This window comes from Frankliniella occidentalis, unplaced genomic scaffold, assembly GCF_000697945.3.
Source record: "Frankliniella occidentalis isolate FOCC.00 unplaced genomic scaffold, Focc_3.1 Scaffold13, whole genome shotgun sequence".
Classification (NCBI taxonomy): domain Eukaryota; kingdom Metazoa; phylum Arthropoda; class Insecta; order Thysanoptera; family Thripidae; genus Frankliniella; species Frankliniella occidentalis.
Window position 1 is genome coordinate 833,472 of NW_026267143.1, and position 15,031 is coordinate 848,502.

The 15,031-nt window shown below is 46.2% G+C and overlaps 2 protein-coding genes across 6 annotated transcripts in view; one reads left to right on the top strand and one right to left on the bottom strand.

The window, feature by feature from the left end:
- The first annotated feature begins 3,196 nt into the window (after positions 1-3,196).
- Positions 3,197-5,645, top strand: LOC113217610 (isovaleryl-CoA dehydrogenase, mitochondrial). Its single transcript, XM_026437572.2, has 9 exons — positions 3,197-3,507; positions 3,585-3,674; positions 3,757-3,978; positions 4,078-4,239; positions 4,337-4,502; positions 4,575-4,668; positions 4,753-4,843; positions 4,929-5,097; positions 5,173-5,645. The coding sequence occupies exons 1-9, from the start codon at positions 3,364-3,366 to the stop codon at positions 5,304-5,306; spliced, it is 1,272 nt and encodes a 423-aa protein (XP_026293357.1). The 5' UTR covers positions 3,197-3,363; the 3' UTR covers positions 5,307-5,645.
- LOC113217641 (PDZ and LIM domain protein 3) overlaps positions 5,634-15,031 on the bottom strand; it is a 32,068-nt gene continuing 22,670 nt past the window's right edge. The window contains exons 5-12 of one of the 5 annotated variants that reach the window (XM_052263648.1): positions 12,158-12,316; positions 11,111-11,161; positions 10,667-10,752; positions 9,660-9,695; positions 7,832-7,979; positions 7,142-7,177; positions 6,993-7,028; positions 5,634-6,890 (exon numbers count right to left, since the gene is read on the bottom strand). In XM_052263648.1, coding sequence (XP_052119608.1) covers positions 6,804-6,890; positions 6,993-7,028; positions 7,142-7,177; positions 7,832-7,979; positions 9,660-9,695; positions 10,667-10,752; positions 11,111-11,161; positions 12,158-12,316 — 639 coding nt within the window. In that variant the 3' untranslated portion in view covers positions 5,634-6,803. The remainder of the gene's footprint in view (positions 6,891-6,992; positions 7,029-7,141; positions 7,178-7,831; positions 7,980-9,659; positions 9,696-10,666; positions 10,753-11,110; positions 11,162-12,157; positions 12,317-15,031) is intronic. The other 4 variants (XM_052263650.1, XM_052263649.1, XM_052263652.1 and 1 more) reach the window with 4 other exon arrangements.

The following is a 15,031-nucleotide window of genomic DNA, read 5'->3' on the forward strand; positions in this document are numbered from 1 at the left end:
TGGTTCGACTAAAAAGCATGTCGTTGCGGCCTTCCACGCAGTGATGTTGTCGGAGCACCTGATCACCTCAGACGTCGCCCCTTTCCGGTCGGCGAGTGCCTACATCGCGACGCTCCCATACTTCCATACGTTTCGTCCAGGCAAACGCCGAACGGAAAATTAACGACTCCTTGGCATTCCCCGCGCGCTGACAGTATATACGCCTATCGCCCAGAGAGATGTGTGTGTCTCCGTGAACACACACACGGGAAGGTTGACGCAAGATAGCAGTCTGGATTGCAGCAGAGTGTCCTGCTGCGACGCAGATCTATTTGCCTGCTGGTAAAAGTGGTGATACGACTAAACTGGGCGCGAGACATAATGACTGCGACGATAGCGAGGCAAGGCGGGTCAATTTGAATACTGATATATTGCTCTACAAATTGAAATGGACTAACTTCAACTCGTGAAAAGAGCCATTAACACGTTGAGTCCCTCATGACCACACGTATGGTCACAACAGCATGCAAAAGAGGACCTCCCTGGGACTCAACGTTTTAACGCACCATCCATATTCTTCTCCTTCTTTTATGCTTCGCATTATAACTCACGTGTTTGCACTTCCACGAAATGCTCGTGCATTCTTATTTAAAACAATAACCTCGACAAAATATACGAGCGACACTTTGTGTCAGCAGCTGCAGTAATAATTTGAATGATGGACAGGGCAGGGGACGCTGCTGACGGCCTGGTGACGGCGCGCTCCGAGGTTCGGCTTTGCCTAGTCTCCGAGTAGCCGAATCGGCATGACGGTCGATTGCCCACTGCCCGCAACATGATCGGAAGGGCGGTCCCGACCACGCGACGCACCGACCGGCCGGACCAGCACCATCGGATCAGTGGATATGTAACAAGTACGCCACAAGGTACTAGTCTAAGTGAAAGTCCACGTCAAAAGGCGGATTTGGAGTCTGGGCCCGTCAGATGAGTGAAACTATGTACACAAATCGGGCCCAATGATTGCTGTTCGATTTGGCGCGAAGCCGACGTGTTCTCGAGCGCAGTGTGCCGAGGCTGCCGGCCCCAGACACTGTCCCTGGAGTTCTCGGACAATCAGCGTCGGGCATCGAGAGGTAGCTACAAGTAGCGACAGAGTAGCAGAGTCACCCGGCTCGACTGATCTACGAGGATAGTGCAAGTGGCATTGCGAGCGTGCGCTGCAGCACTAGCAGCAGACTCGGCACTCGTTACTCAAATTGCAATGTCGAAGCAAATGCAATTTATAATTGCATGGCAGTAAGACATCCGAAACCATTCACATACGTTCCCAAGTCTGGCGATGGACGGGCCATTAAAATGCACAGCTTGACGAAGACAAAAGCCTCGAGCCCTCGAGCATGTCCGCCTGCGCTTTGCTAGTGTGCTGGAGAACAAGATAACGCGCTTGTCGAGTCTCTCGCCCTGAGAGCGTCGCGCGTCGCGTACCCACGGAGAGCGGCTCGGCATATTTCCCAGGACTGACAGTTTCTCACCAGCAGGCTGTGATTGGTACCATCACAATACGCTAACCGGCCATCCACGCACATTCGCATTTGGACCTCGTTGAGTCGACCATGCGTTATACCCGTTGAAAGGGGTTTGCTAAACAGTCTCATACAGCCCCCCCCCTAAACCCCTCGCGATCCAAGGCTACAATCATCATGAGTATAGGCAGCCTCAGAATAACGTCAGTGGGTCACAAAGAGTAAATGCTGCGGTTGAAGTGCCACGGGAGCAAAAACGCATCGAGTTGTGCATTTCATTAGCGAGGGTTTGTGCGCAGTCACGCAGTGCTGTGTGAGACTATCGGGGCTGCAATCCCCAAATAAGAGTAGAAATGGTGATGATGTGGCAGGACTATGGCCGGAGAACGGGGAGACAACTAACGGAATGCATTGGCACTTGAGGTCGGCGGGTTTGACCGAGATTGATCGTTGGCATCCCACGGAAAAGTAGAGAGGCGCCCACGAGGTAGGCAACCCATCGGACTCGGGTGACATAATGGCTGCCTACCTAACCTTACTACCTGAGCTTGCCCTGCTCAACTTCTGCATCCACCGCCACAATGGAGGAAGTAAAGATGCAAGCTTTATAGCAATGCATAAAATGAGCAATTCTATTCAAGACACACAAAAAAGAAATACCCTAGACAAGAACAGCAAGCACATGCACGGAAAGACTGATACTGTAAGGGAATCGTTCAAAATTCATTAAAAATTACATACAATTATAACTTTATTTTCAATTTTAAGTGCAATGCCTCAGCAAATAATAGAGATAAAATGAAAACCATGAAGACTGCTTGAAAACGAAAGTATTTAAACATGGAACTCGAATGTGTTTAATAAAATTAAGGTTTGTTTTTGAAAATGGTGTTTTTAAATGATCATGCCCACTAACAAGAAATTGGATACAGTAATACATCACTTGTGAGTCTACAACTGTAGAATACATAGACCATTTTGAAACGATTCACACACACAATATAACAATATGTGGCAGGTTTCTGCCTTACAGAACATATTGAGGGATTAGAAGAACACATTTTTAAAAACTGGTGAAGTGATCAACTTATTGGATTTTCAGTAGAATATTTACTTACCGTTTTCAGTTTCTTGATAATTTCTCCGCCAGGCATGATGGGGCGATAGTGCAAATTTTGCCTGATCTGACTAAGTTTCTAGGTTAGGTTCCTCTACAATTCGTCATAACTATATTCATCGATTAAGGTAGAGAGAATTCACACCCTACAATTGTTGCCGAGAACATATAAATCACTATACGAAGTATTCCGCAGAAAAATCAATCTTCAAAGAAGATACAGGGGCACATTGAAAACCTCTACCAAAGTCCAAAAGTTGTGTTTACAAAATCACACAGACAGATTCTTCTGCTAGAGCCACTTTTCCTCGTCGTAATATATGACATCTAAACCATAAAGCTTATGTCGAGTGACAGCTCACACTTTCATATTTTCTTTGTAAACTTCTACTATTGTGTTACGCTTAAGACTAAATAAAAAAGTATATTCCCCGAAAGAGGCGGTATAAGGTCGATTATACCATGAAACCGAACTTTTCAGAGTTGGTAGTTCCGGAGAGTGGTATCCATATTTTCTATCTCTCTCGGTCACGTTACAAGTACCGTATTCTGTCTCTTTCCCTCCAAAGCCTACTGCTACTGATCATGATAAGAAGATGCATCCCGAAAAAGAAGTGTGTTGTAATGCTACCCGTAACGGTAAACAGCTGGGGCATCGGCGGATGAGAGCTTGTCCTTTTTGTCACGTCGCTTGGACTTTGAAGCGGCTGCCGTCAAAACGAAAATCGTTCAAAACTTTCAACCATGGCTCTTATGCTCTATCCACATTCCACTAGATCATTTTTTCAAATTAGTAAACTAGTTTCCTTTAAGAATATTTCATGCCGATTTGCCTCACACTATCCCATTGATGAGAAGATATTTGGATTAAATTCTGATCAACTTCAAGTATGTGTACCTCAAACCTGTTGATTATTACTTCACTGTGATTTCCATTTAACTTTAAATTTTTGGTATCTTTGCAGCTCAGGGAAACTGTTTTTAACTTCGCTCAGAAAGAGTTAGCACCGAAAGCAGCAGAAATCGACAAAACTAATAACTTTGCAGATCTAAGGGTAAGAAAGTATTGTTTACTTACAGTTAGTTGTGGTCATCATTAATGTCATCTCTGTTATCAACTTGCTGTATGTTCTTTAGAAATTCTGGCGTCAACTGGGTGACCTCGGTGCATTGGGCATTACTGTCAAATCCAAGTATGGAGGAAGTGATGGAGGTTACCTTGATCATGTTGTAATTATGGAGGAACTCAGTCGTGCTAGTGGCTCAATTGCTCTGAGCTATGGAGCTCATTCTAACTTATGCGTGAACCAAATTCATCGTAATGGATCAGAAGAACAGAAGATGAAGTACTTGCCTAAGGTAATCCATGCCTTTACAACACTATATTTGAAGAACTTCTATATATTTGAATTCTCATAATGAATAATGGGTATGAAATTCTTCTATCATTTAAATCAGCTATGCTCCGGAGAATTTTTTGGTGCCTTAGCAATGTCAGAACCTGGTTCTGGGTCTGATGTAGTATCAATGAAATTAAGAGCAGACAAAAAAGGAGATAGCTATGTGCTCAATGGAAATAAATTCTGGATCACTAATGGTCCTGATGCTGATGTTCTTGTTGTAAGTAATCACATCTTTGAATAAGTCTTAATAAGTCATATTTCTAAATATGTCAGTTTACTGCTGAAGATTTTTAAAATTTTAAATATTTTATCAGGTATATGCAAAGACTGATACCAAGACTGACAAACCTCAACATGGAATTACTGCATTCCTTGTTGAAAAGGGAACAGAAGGATTTAGCACTGCACAAAAACTCGACAAACTGGGAATGCGTGGTTCTAACACATGTGAACTTGTTTTCCAAGATTGTGTTATTCCAGGTAAATATTAAAACGGTATTTCATTTATTTTTAAATAATTTTTCTCCATAGCCTGCATTTTTAATTTTTCAGAGAAAAATATTCTTGGAGGACTCAACAAAGGTGTATATGTTTTAATGAGTGGTTTGGATCTTGAACGTCTTGTGCTTGCCGCTGGGCCTCTTGGGTTAGTTGGCTGGTGTGACATATTTTCCTTTCACTGATTGTATGATAGTATGTGATAAAATACACCTTTTTTTTTTCAATCCAGAATCATGCAAGCATGTTGTGATACAACTTTTTCATATGTTCATGACCGGAAGCAATTTGGAAAGCGCATTGGAGAATTCCAGCTTATCCAAGTGAGTTCACTTTGTAAAACAATAAAACAATGCTATTATGCCCGCCACTAGTGTGAGTATAATTTAAGCGATCTTATTTCTTTAGGGAAAACTAGCTGATATGTACACTACTCTTAGTGCAAGCCGAAGCTATCTTTACTGTGTTGCCAAAGCATGTGATCAGGGCAGTGTCAATCGGAAGGATTGTGCAGGAGTTATCCTCTATTTAGCTGAGAAGGCAACTCTAATGGCTCTTGATGCTATTCAATGCCTGGGTACTGTATCAAAACATTAAAATTTGAATATATAATCTGATGTTTTCTTTTCATTTATTTGTGTATTTTTTTCAGGTGGAAATGGTTATATTAATGACTATCCTACTGGACGCTTGTTAAGAGATGCTAAATTGTATGAAATAGGGGCTGGTACAAGTGAGATTCGACGTATGATAATAGGACGTGCATTAAATGAAGAGTATGAGTAAAGTACTAAGAAATTGTTTCTTAGGATTTAATTCTTTTCTTAATGTACCTTAATGCACTGAACAGTTCAAATTATTACTTAATGGAGAATCTTTGTTAGCTATGTATGTCCTTGTCCTCTGTCTTTTCTGTGTATTCTAATTATGTACCTGAATAACACTTGTGTGATAAAACATTCCATAATTTACAATCAACTAAAATCAACTTTCCTCAAGAATTTTTGTTATCCCATTAGTATTCTGTGCTACAGATTGCTTTGTGATATTGGGAATACGTCTGTATTTATCTGTATTTTGTTATGAGCTAGAAGCTGCTGTGCAACATAAAAATTCTATCAATAACTTATTTTCTTTATTTTGTAAGCCACTTTCATAACAAGTTATCGAAACACATTTTCAATTCACAAGTTACAGTCATGCTGAAATCAAATTGAACATCGCTAAATGAAGTGCAGCATGCTTGCTCCCAAACAAACAATAGAGACTGTGATGATTCTTATGCTTTGGAATACCTATGGTCAACCAAAGCACACTTTCAAAAAATGACATCAGTCACATTCACTTTTGACTAGAAGGTACACTCAATAAATTATCCTTATGTAGTAAACTAGGAATAAAAAGGTGATCTGAACACATACAAAATAACATAACAGAAAATAAATACTTTCTCAAGTGAGACCTGCTCCTGTTCTACATCAAAATTTACATTAAAGCTTTGAAATTTTTCAAAATGTACATTACTCAGCAAAAAAAAAAAAGAAATCAAAATAAAATATTATAATTACTGCTAAATCCTGCATCTATGCCACCCATAATTGGACAGTGTTGAAGTCAATGAGACACTGAAATTAGTTGTAAGTAAGCGTAATACTTCTAAGTTAAGCCAGAACGTTGATCTAACTTAGATGCAATACATGAGTATAAGCATATTTGAATGAAATGGTTTAAATTATTACCATGAATGAAATCACTTTGTGGAAGACTTCTAGAGCTACATATTTACAGTCCGGGACATTTCAAAATTTTTGCAACAAAATAGATCTTGTCTACCGCTCTTCTTCCTTGTCATATTTTATTGTTCTAAAAACCCGGTCGATACTGATCAGTTCTTAAAAGTTCCCAGACTCATAGGCAGTAAAATGCATATACTTCACAGAATACTTGAACGTTTTGGCGCTCTCAGTCGATCACAAGGTACAGCCGGCCCTCAATGCGGGCTGAGTCGATGGGCAGCCAAGCCCTGGATCGACTTGGCATCGTGCTAGGGGCACACATCCTATGACGGTAAGCGCGATCCAGGGTAGCTGGTGGAGGGACTAGACGAGAGAATGGAAAGCTGGCCTCCGATGAGAGTTGAATATTTGCGTGACAGCTATTTGGACGCTCGATAGCATATCACGGCGCAGACCCAAGTCTTAACTGAGGCGAGTTTTCCTGTTCTGGCATTGGGTGGGGGTGGGGAGTGGGGGCTGGGGCATGGCTGGGGCCTGCGGGGTCAGTCTACATGTCGTTCATGACCATGTGCATGAGCCTGTTGAAGGAGCCGCTCTGCTGGATGCGCTCGGCCGGCACTCCCATCGTGTTCACCTGCAACACCAAAGACTCGCGTCATGACTCGTCGCGTCCCGGAAAGTGGGACTTCCCCCGTCCCCACCTCTCCGCAACCTGAAGGTGTGTGAAGGGACTTACTTGATAATATGGATTGGGTGCAGTGCTAATAGTTTTCTACACAGGAACGGAAAAATATGAGAAAAATTAAAAATAATGCAAGACGAAAAACTATATTTACATCTATCAGAGTGCATTTTATGGTTAAATCTACATCTTCGGTCACTTACTTGATGAACCCTCTGGGTCGGTGGTGGATTAATTTTCTGCAATGCAACAAACCAACAATAAAACATGAGCAAGCGCAATCTATCTAGCTGTAACGTGCACCTCCCGCAATTGTGATGGACGCGTTCCACTAGCGTTTCCTCACACTAACGGGGACGCAGTTAGGACACAAGTTTAGACACAACACATGAATGCCACCAAGCTCTGCCTCGTCGTGGCTCGCTCGACATACTGATATCGAAACGATATTGGAATTATTTTTTTGTCAAACATACTGGTTGGCCGGGTGGCCTATTTAGATTGCATCACTTGCAGGCGCCCGGGCGGGTTGCCTATTCACCCGGAGCTATAAGGCCCGATAAGACCCAAATCTGCCCGTTCGCTCGCAAGTGGTATTCAATACTCCTGTGTCTTGTACATAGAGCTTCAGTCCAAGTGCTCATTTAAGCGAAAGCACGTCAACGCGTCTTCGGGTTTGGCCATGCCCCCTTAGCATTCCACTTTACGCGATCAAGTCCGTACAAGTCCTCGTCCGTCCGGTCCCAGTCGGGACAGAGGCCTGGCAGCCCCTTCCGTTCCACATCAATACACACACTACCGATCCATATTCTAAAACTAATCCCCATTCCAAACGGAAAACTAATTACAGATGAAGTCGTTCATTTAATTTCGTTGCGTCACCCCGTACTCACCCTCACCCCTGCGGGCACCTTGTTGGGAGTGAAGACTTTGGGCTGGGGGGGCACGGTCACCTCCTGGACGTGGTCGCCGAGCTCCTGCTCCTGGAGGAACTTGTAGGTCTCGGACTTGGCCGGGTCGTAGACGACGGTGGGCTTCAGGCTGTGGTGCGGGACGCCGATGAAGGTCACGGTGTCATGTATTTGTGAATGTGTATTTTCGGGGACAAGGTGGTATCACAAGTTTTAGCGATGTATAAACGATCTCGCGGGTACAGTCAAAATGGTTTTAGAAATGATAAGGGAAAGAAAAGATAAAGAAACATTAATAAGTAATCAAAACATTCCGTACGCAAACAGGGGAGTTTACGATTAGCGACGTTAGTGTAGGGAGAGTGAGGAAACCGCGAAGAAAAGGGGTATTGACGTTTGTTAGTGCGAACCAAAAGGGTTCGAAGAATGTGCGACGAAGCCAAGGAAAAATGCACGCGAAAACCGATTTTGTAAACACGAATGTTTTGTGTTTTTAGAGGAAAACATCGAATTTTAATTAGAATTTCATTATAGGCGGCGGATAGACGACACTTCCCGGGAAATGTAGTGTAACGAGACACAAAGTTTTGATCACGTTTTGGTTCGGATTGTGTTCGTAGTGTGAAAGTTGTCGTTTGGGATGGAAGTGGAAAAAAGAGAGAAAAAGTAGAGATTAGAACTTGTAAATCGGGGAAAAAATACAATTACACAAAGCGGAAATATTTCAGGTCCTCTTGTAGAGCATTTTCTTTGATTTGCCATTCAAAATGAGGAATGAAGCCAGGGCAAAAAGCTATAGCTAGGTTGATATCATGCACATTGCTGGAATTGCGGCACTCTTTTAGAGTAAGGCTGTTTAATTCACCCATTTTTTCTGCATGTCGTTTTGCCCGTTACCCAGTCAAAAATCCACATAGTGAAGCATGAACCTCCATTCCAACCCTATGGATGGGGCCATGGGCTCCATGTGAATCTTGGCCTAGGAGAACGGTAGTGTAGCACGCAAGCAGAAGGCACAACTAACAGTTCGCCCGTGCTTCAGAGATGCACAGATCCACGAAGCGTATGACATATATACTCTAGCAAAAATGTTTCCTCTGCAAAATGCAGAGGCCAATGTGTTTGGATACGACTCGTGTGTGCATAAAGGCGGCGAGGCACGGGCGAAACGTTTCGTTGTCCTCCTAGCGTTGTCCAGCCGAGCGTTCAGCCTGTGAGGAGCGGGGTAGGCCGTCCCGCCGAGCACGCCAGCGTAACGGGCCCGCCTGCCTGCCAGGCGTCCGGCGGCCGTGCATGAGCACGTTGGAAGCCCTGAAAAGTTTCCGGAAAATTTCAGGAAAATATCTGGAAAAGACGGAAAATTTCCGGGAAAAAATGGAAATTTTTACGTTATTATCCGTATATTTTCGGAAAATTTTCGGAAATTTTCCAGGAAATTTGGGAAATTTCCAACCCTAGGCTGAAGCACCGGCCCGAGGTCACCAGGCCTGGTCAGCGTGGCATTTACCAATTAGGGTGGTCAAGAGTAATACTCTGTAGTATTTCATATTTTGTCCCTTGCTGTTAAAGCAGAACGCCGCTCCACGGAACACAAGATGGCGATCGTTGGGAGCGGTTTGATACATGGACGGCTCACCAGACCACGCCGTTCTCTAGCGCGACCGCCTCAGAGACCTCGGGCGGGACCTGGCGAGGGCAGTGGTGGGAACGCAAAGTCGAGGAGGGAAGGTACGCTGGCTACGCTGGCTGCTCGGCGTGGCGTAGCGCGGCGCGGTGAAGGGGCTGCAGGCCATGCTGGTTGAATACTTGCCTAACTTTAGGCGCCTGTCGGAGACTCGCATTGTTCCTAGCCAAAACCAAACCAAAACAAAACCCAAAAAGTATTAGAACACGGGTAACAAAAAAGTAATAAAAAAGGATGCAAAAGCGGACTGGGTTTATGATACATTTGGATTCGGGGCAGTTCCAGCAAGCGTTTTACACTGAAATGTGTAGATATGACTAGATATTGAATCGATAGAGTTTTCCATTGAGAAAAGCGTCTTACGCGAGCAACCCGCGTGGAACTGCCCCTTGGTGCTCGGCACCGGGTACTGCGGGCTCGTTTCTAGTTTGGCTACCGCGGACAACATTCTGGCCAAGCCCCGTTAGGGTCGTACTCAGAATTGCTCAAAAATAGAGATATGTATTTCAAATGAATGAGTTTAGGATACATTCAAAGGATCCATAAAAGTACAAAGGAACCTGCCCTCGCAGGCGATGCGGTGCATTGGCAAAACGTGTTTGTGACGTTAAGGAGACAACAAGTGTCAAGGGAGAAAAATACATTGATGCAGGCTGAATTTAACTCGGGAGGAAACAAATTATTGATTGAATCGTGCGCTTAATATATAATTGAGTAACATTCGTTCGAGTTTTAGTGAGCACCTTTTGTAGGAATCAAGGGCGCAATATGAACGCCGTTAGTTTTACAAAACTATGAAATCTTTGTTAATGAGAAGTAAGCTTAAAGTAATTTCCAAATCAAACGCCTAGCCTTTAAAAAGTTTTGTGATTGGATTTGGTCACCTATGCAGATGCAGTTCTAGCAATACACACAAGAATGAAAACACACTTGCAATACCAACAGCGATTTTCCACGAATTTGAACTGAGCAATTCTGTGGAGGCTGCTGGAAAATTCCGACGGACTTTGGCAAATTTTGTTTACAACACTTCTTAGTGAAATCCCAGAGATTTTTTGTTACAGTGTAGCTATTCAATTTTGACAAAATCCAATCACAGCGTTTGGTTGGTCCACTGCCCTGGAGATACTTACGGCGAGCCCAGGGTCTTGTGGATTGTGTCGACGATGTTTTGCTCGGAGTACAGGCCGATGGGGGTGTTGAACGGCTTGTTTATGACCTGCGCGGAGAAAAGGACATGGATTAGTTTTAAGACTCCTCTTTCTATTATTTGGACCCCCGTTATCAATATGGATGAAAGCGTTTGTATTTACAATGTACGTCAAATCCGGAGTTTCAAATTAGAACTGTGTACAAAGCTATGACGTGTGGCAGAGAAAAGCAGAAAACTGGTGATATGTTCAGTTTTGATTCGCAGAATTCGGAAAATGCAGCCAGGTGTAGTTAAGCTGAAAGCGATGTGAAACTCGGCTGGAAGAAGACAATTTTGTTAATAATAGCGCACAGAGATTTCGAGTCTGAACCGTGTGCGAAGAGTAAGACTCTTTGGGGTAGTTAGAATAGGGAGTGGTACTTACATGTCTGCCGGGATCGCTCGGCACCACTCGCTGCAAGACAGTGTCCGCCACCTGTGGCCGTTCAGTATGAGTCACGCGCTATTCTATTATTCTATACATGAATGTACACGGAAACCAACAACTCCAGGACAAGGAAAACAAATGCTCGGAAAATTCATTGCAGAAAATTCAAACAAATAATGTACGTGCGCGAGAGGTGTGAATTAAAAGTACTAAAAAGTACTGGACATCCCGACAAGATTTGCTAGCATGCACTGCATGCGGTAACTAGTACAATTCCTCTCAACAAGGCTCCCCTCCCTTAGAAAAATAATTACATGTCTGTAACAAAAATCAACCGTGATGATAAAAAAAGGTCTGACAAGTTCCCACTTCTAAAATTTAGAAAATTTGATAAACATATGAAGGTAATAAAAATTACCATCTTCATGCTCCGTGTCGTGGAATGTTATAATACAACTACTACTACTCCAGCGCGCGATATTTACAAAAGTAGTCACAAACACAAGTTGGCAGCTTACGTCGACCAAACTATTTGTCTACAAAACTCCAACTTTATCACGACGAACGAAAATAATACAACAACTGTAAATAATATGTACATCCAAAAAACAAAAACAAAACACACATAAAATGATTTTAGAAAGACCATTTTCTGCGACGAATAATTATAGTGTATTGCGGACTATTTGGGGAAGTGGCCTTCCGAGACGAACAAGTATTGTTCAGTTTGTGTGCATCAACTACAAATACAGGGGGTCGTCCACAGACCCCTTCCTTTATTTTGCTTATACTGTACCGCATGCAGGCGTGCGGGTGGGTTGCATACTCACACGGGGCCGTAAGGCGCCTTGGTGAGAAACCGGAGGCAAGCCCGCCCGCACGCCTGCATGCGGTACAGTATGAGCGAAATAAAGGAAGGGGTCTGTGGACCACCCTGTACGTCTCTAAAATGTACAACTTCCTCCAAAATTCTTCGCAACTCGACACTACTTTTATTCGTAGGCACAAAAAGTTGCACTCCGACTCAATGACAATGGCTCCCACCTTCTGCTTCATGACGACGTCGGCCGGCAGCCATTCTCCCCCGTGGCCGGGCGGCGCGCGCATCATGGGGTTGGGGTGGTGGCGCAGGTAGCAGTCCGTCACGTTGTCCTCCTTCTTCACCTTGGCGCCGGGCAGCACCAGCGGCGTGGTGCGGTAGGGCTGCGGGAGAGAACACATTAGTAAAACAGCGGCTTTTGTTTCAAGTCTGAGGCCGGTTTTCGTTTACAGAATCGCTCTCATAGCGCCTTGTGGGTAGGCAACATCCTGCCAGCAGTGCATGTGTGTACGGCGGGGTGGCCTACCCGGAGTCTCGCAGGCGCCGAGCTCCCGTCATTTGGCCACTGAATCTGTGGAACAAACGGCCGCACTTTCTTGCCGCCCCCCGGCCCGCCTGTCGCCCCCGGCGCCGGCCGAGACGCTCCGCCCCGTTTGCTAATGGGCGCGGGCTGCACACGCCCTTGGGCTGCTGTGCTGCCGTGAGGCGTGGCGGGGCGGGACTAAAGGCGGCCCGCCCGTCCTTGGCCCCGCGGCCGTGCGGCGGCGCCCCTGACCTGGATCCGGCCGAGCCCTTAGACACCAGGCAGCAGACGCGCGCCGCTCTCGAGGGGTACTTCACTAGAAATTCAAGCGTATATACCGATTCTTTTGGTTAGCTGATATTTCATGATCTTCTCTTATTTTATGTTATTTTTGAATATTGATTTTTCTTTGATTTTTCTGATTTTATTTAGATGGTGGACACCGGTGGACACTGATATTTTTGAGTGAAGCACCCCCCCCCTCTCCGATTGTGAGTTTATGATTGATATTAGAGTACCCCTAACCTGATCTGCCTAGTCTTCACGTTCGCTCTCTGCATTAGCAGGCCGGCGCGGCATTCAAGATCACGGGGCACCTCACTCTGGACGGTCTTTATCGCCATAGGAACTGGTTGAACGGAGCAGACACGGATAGCGCCGCTTTGGCGGCCTTGCCCTCGGCGCCCGAACCCCTTCACTTCACGACGCGAGAGCATGCTGCAGCATTCCTCTCTCATAACGCTCTGACGACCCTAACCTAACCGACCTGAGTATTTACACTTGTTCTAACTTTAGCCCGGCTTTAGCCCCCTCGGCCACGGGCGCGCGCGCGGCGCCACGCGGCACGGGGCCACTAGGGGTGGCGGCCAGAGCCGTGACGCAAGGCCGGCGGGGCCGCGAGGCCGTGTAGCAGGAGTACAACGCGGTTATCGTGTTGCTTGCACTTCCGCGACGGCCAACTAAGGAGAGGACACATAAATTACCGGGAACACAAATTGTGGCCGTTTTTTCTGTCAGCCGTATGGTTAAATGAGTAGGCAAAAATTGCCCACGATACGATACAGATACACTTCACATATGTGTGAAAGTGGGCGGTATCCACGCCTGCCTACTGGGCAAATACTAATCTCCAGTTCGGATAATGTTGCCAGTAGGCAGCAGTCGAAACGCCCACTTCACACAGGTGCGGGTGTACTACCGTGGGCAATGTTGTTTGCTCATTTATCTGGCACCGCTGCCCATGACGCACCGCTAAAGCTATCGACATTCTAGTCAGCGCTCAGGGATATTTTTGTTTTCGGGGATTGCGCCCTTTATTGCGCACCCAATGTCCATGCCACCCACTCGGGCCCACCCGTCGCGCGTCGCGTCGGTCAGCCGTTCGGCCGTAAACTCAAATGGGAGACAGGACTGGCCGCCGACGTCTGCGGACCGCACGCCTCGGATGCACAAGGGAAAGGAAAGTGACATTTCGTACTTCGAGGAGTCAGCGAAAAGGGAAGGGAGAAAATATCGCACTCGCCCATTCATTATTTTAAAACTATACCCGAATTACTTTTGCAGTCATCGTCGACTTTTTACGACTTTTTATTATTGTTAGGTTATTGAAAAACGTTGTAAGGAGTTGCGCCAGTCAAAGTATCAACATCATAATTTCGTTTTCTCTATTCAGAACTGTGTAGTTCACGTAGATTGAGTTAAAATCATTTGTTTTTGGCAACACACAACCAAACCCTCTGCACAAAAGAGGTGACGTTATTCCTTCAAACCTCCGGGCCGTCTTTGGCACCCATGGAATGGGGAGAGGAGCCACTTGGCAACATGTAGCAGCACTGGGCAGCACTATGGACTCTCGCCTTCGAGAATAATCCTCGTCTAAACTTAGATGGATCAGACCAACCATGACATGACATACCCGATACGTGTTCTGTTTGCATGAAACTCGAGAGGCTCTGGCGCACAGAGTCCCCCGGGCCCCCCGCAGGGTGCGCGCCCTTCACAACAGCCGTAGCCACAACAGAAGCAGCAGCAGCAGCAGCCCCTCGGACCATCTGCGAGCCACACTGGCCAGCTGCAACCCACATGATGCTCATAACCTGTCTCATGCTTTCCCCTTCCCACCGCATGAGCCGCCTCTGATCATTTCGCGGTGATTGGTCGCGGAAGCAGCTCCGCGCCGCTCACCCACCCACGCTGACAGCTGCCCCGGCCCGCCCCCGCGCCGCACCGCGCTGCGCCAAGAGGCGCCCCACCTGTCGGGTGACAGGTGTGTGGACAGGCGCAGCGGGCGCAGCTGCGGCCCGCGCCCCTGACCCGGCACGCCCCAGACCCACTGCGTTACCATGTTGCACACGGCCTCCTCCCTCATGGTGGCTGCGGTAGAGCTGCACTTCCAGGACAGCACTCCTCCCAGTCGCTCTGGCTGCGCTGTGCTCGCCGGGGTCTGGCCTGGCCTGGGCGTGTAGAAGAGTGCTCAGGGTGGACTGCGTCCTCCTGGTCCGGGCCGCGCCGGCCGGGGCCGAGCCCCTCCACCGCAAGCCCGCCCCGCCACGCCCCGCCACGCCCCGCCACGCCC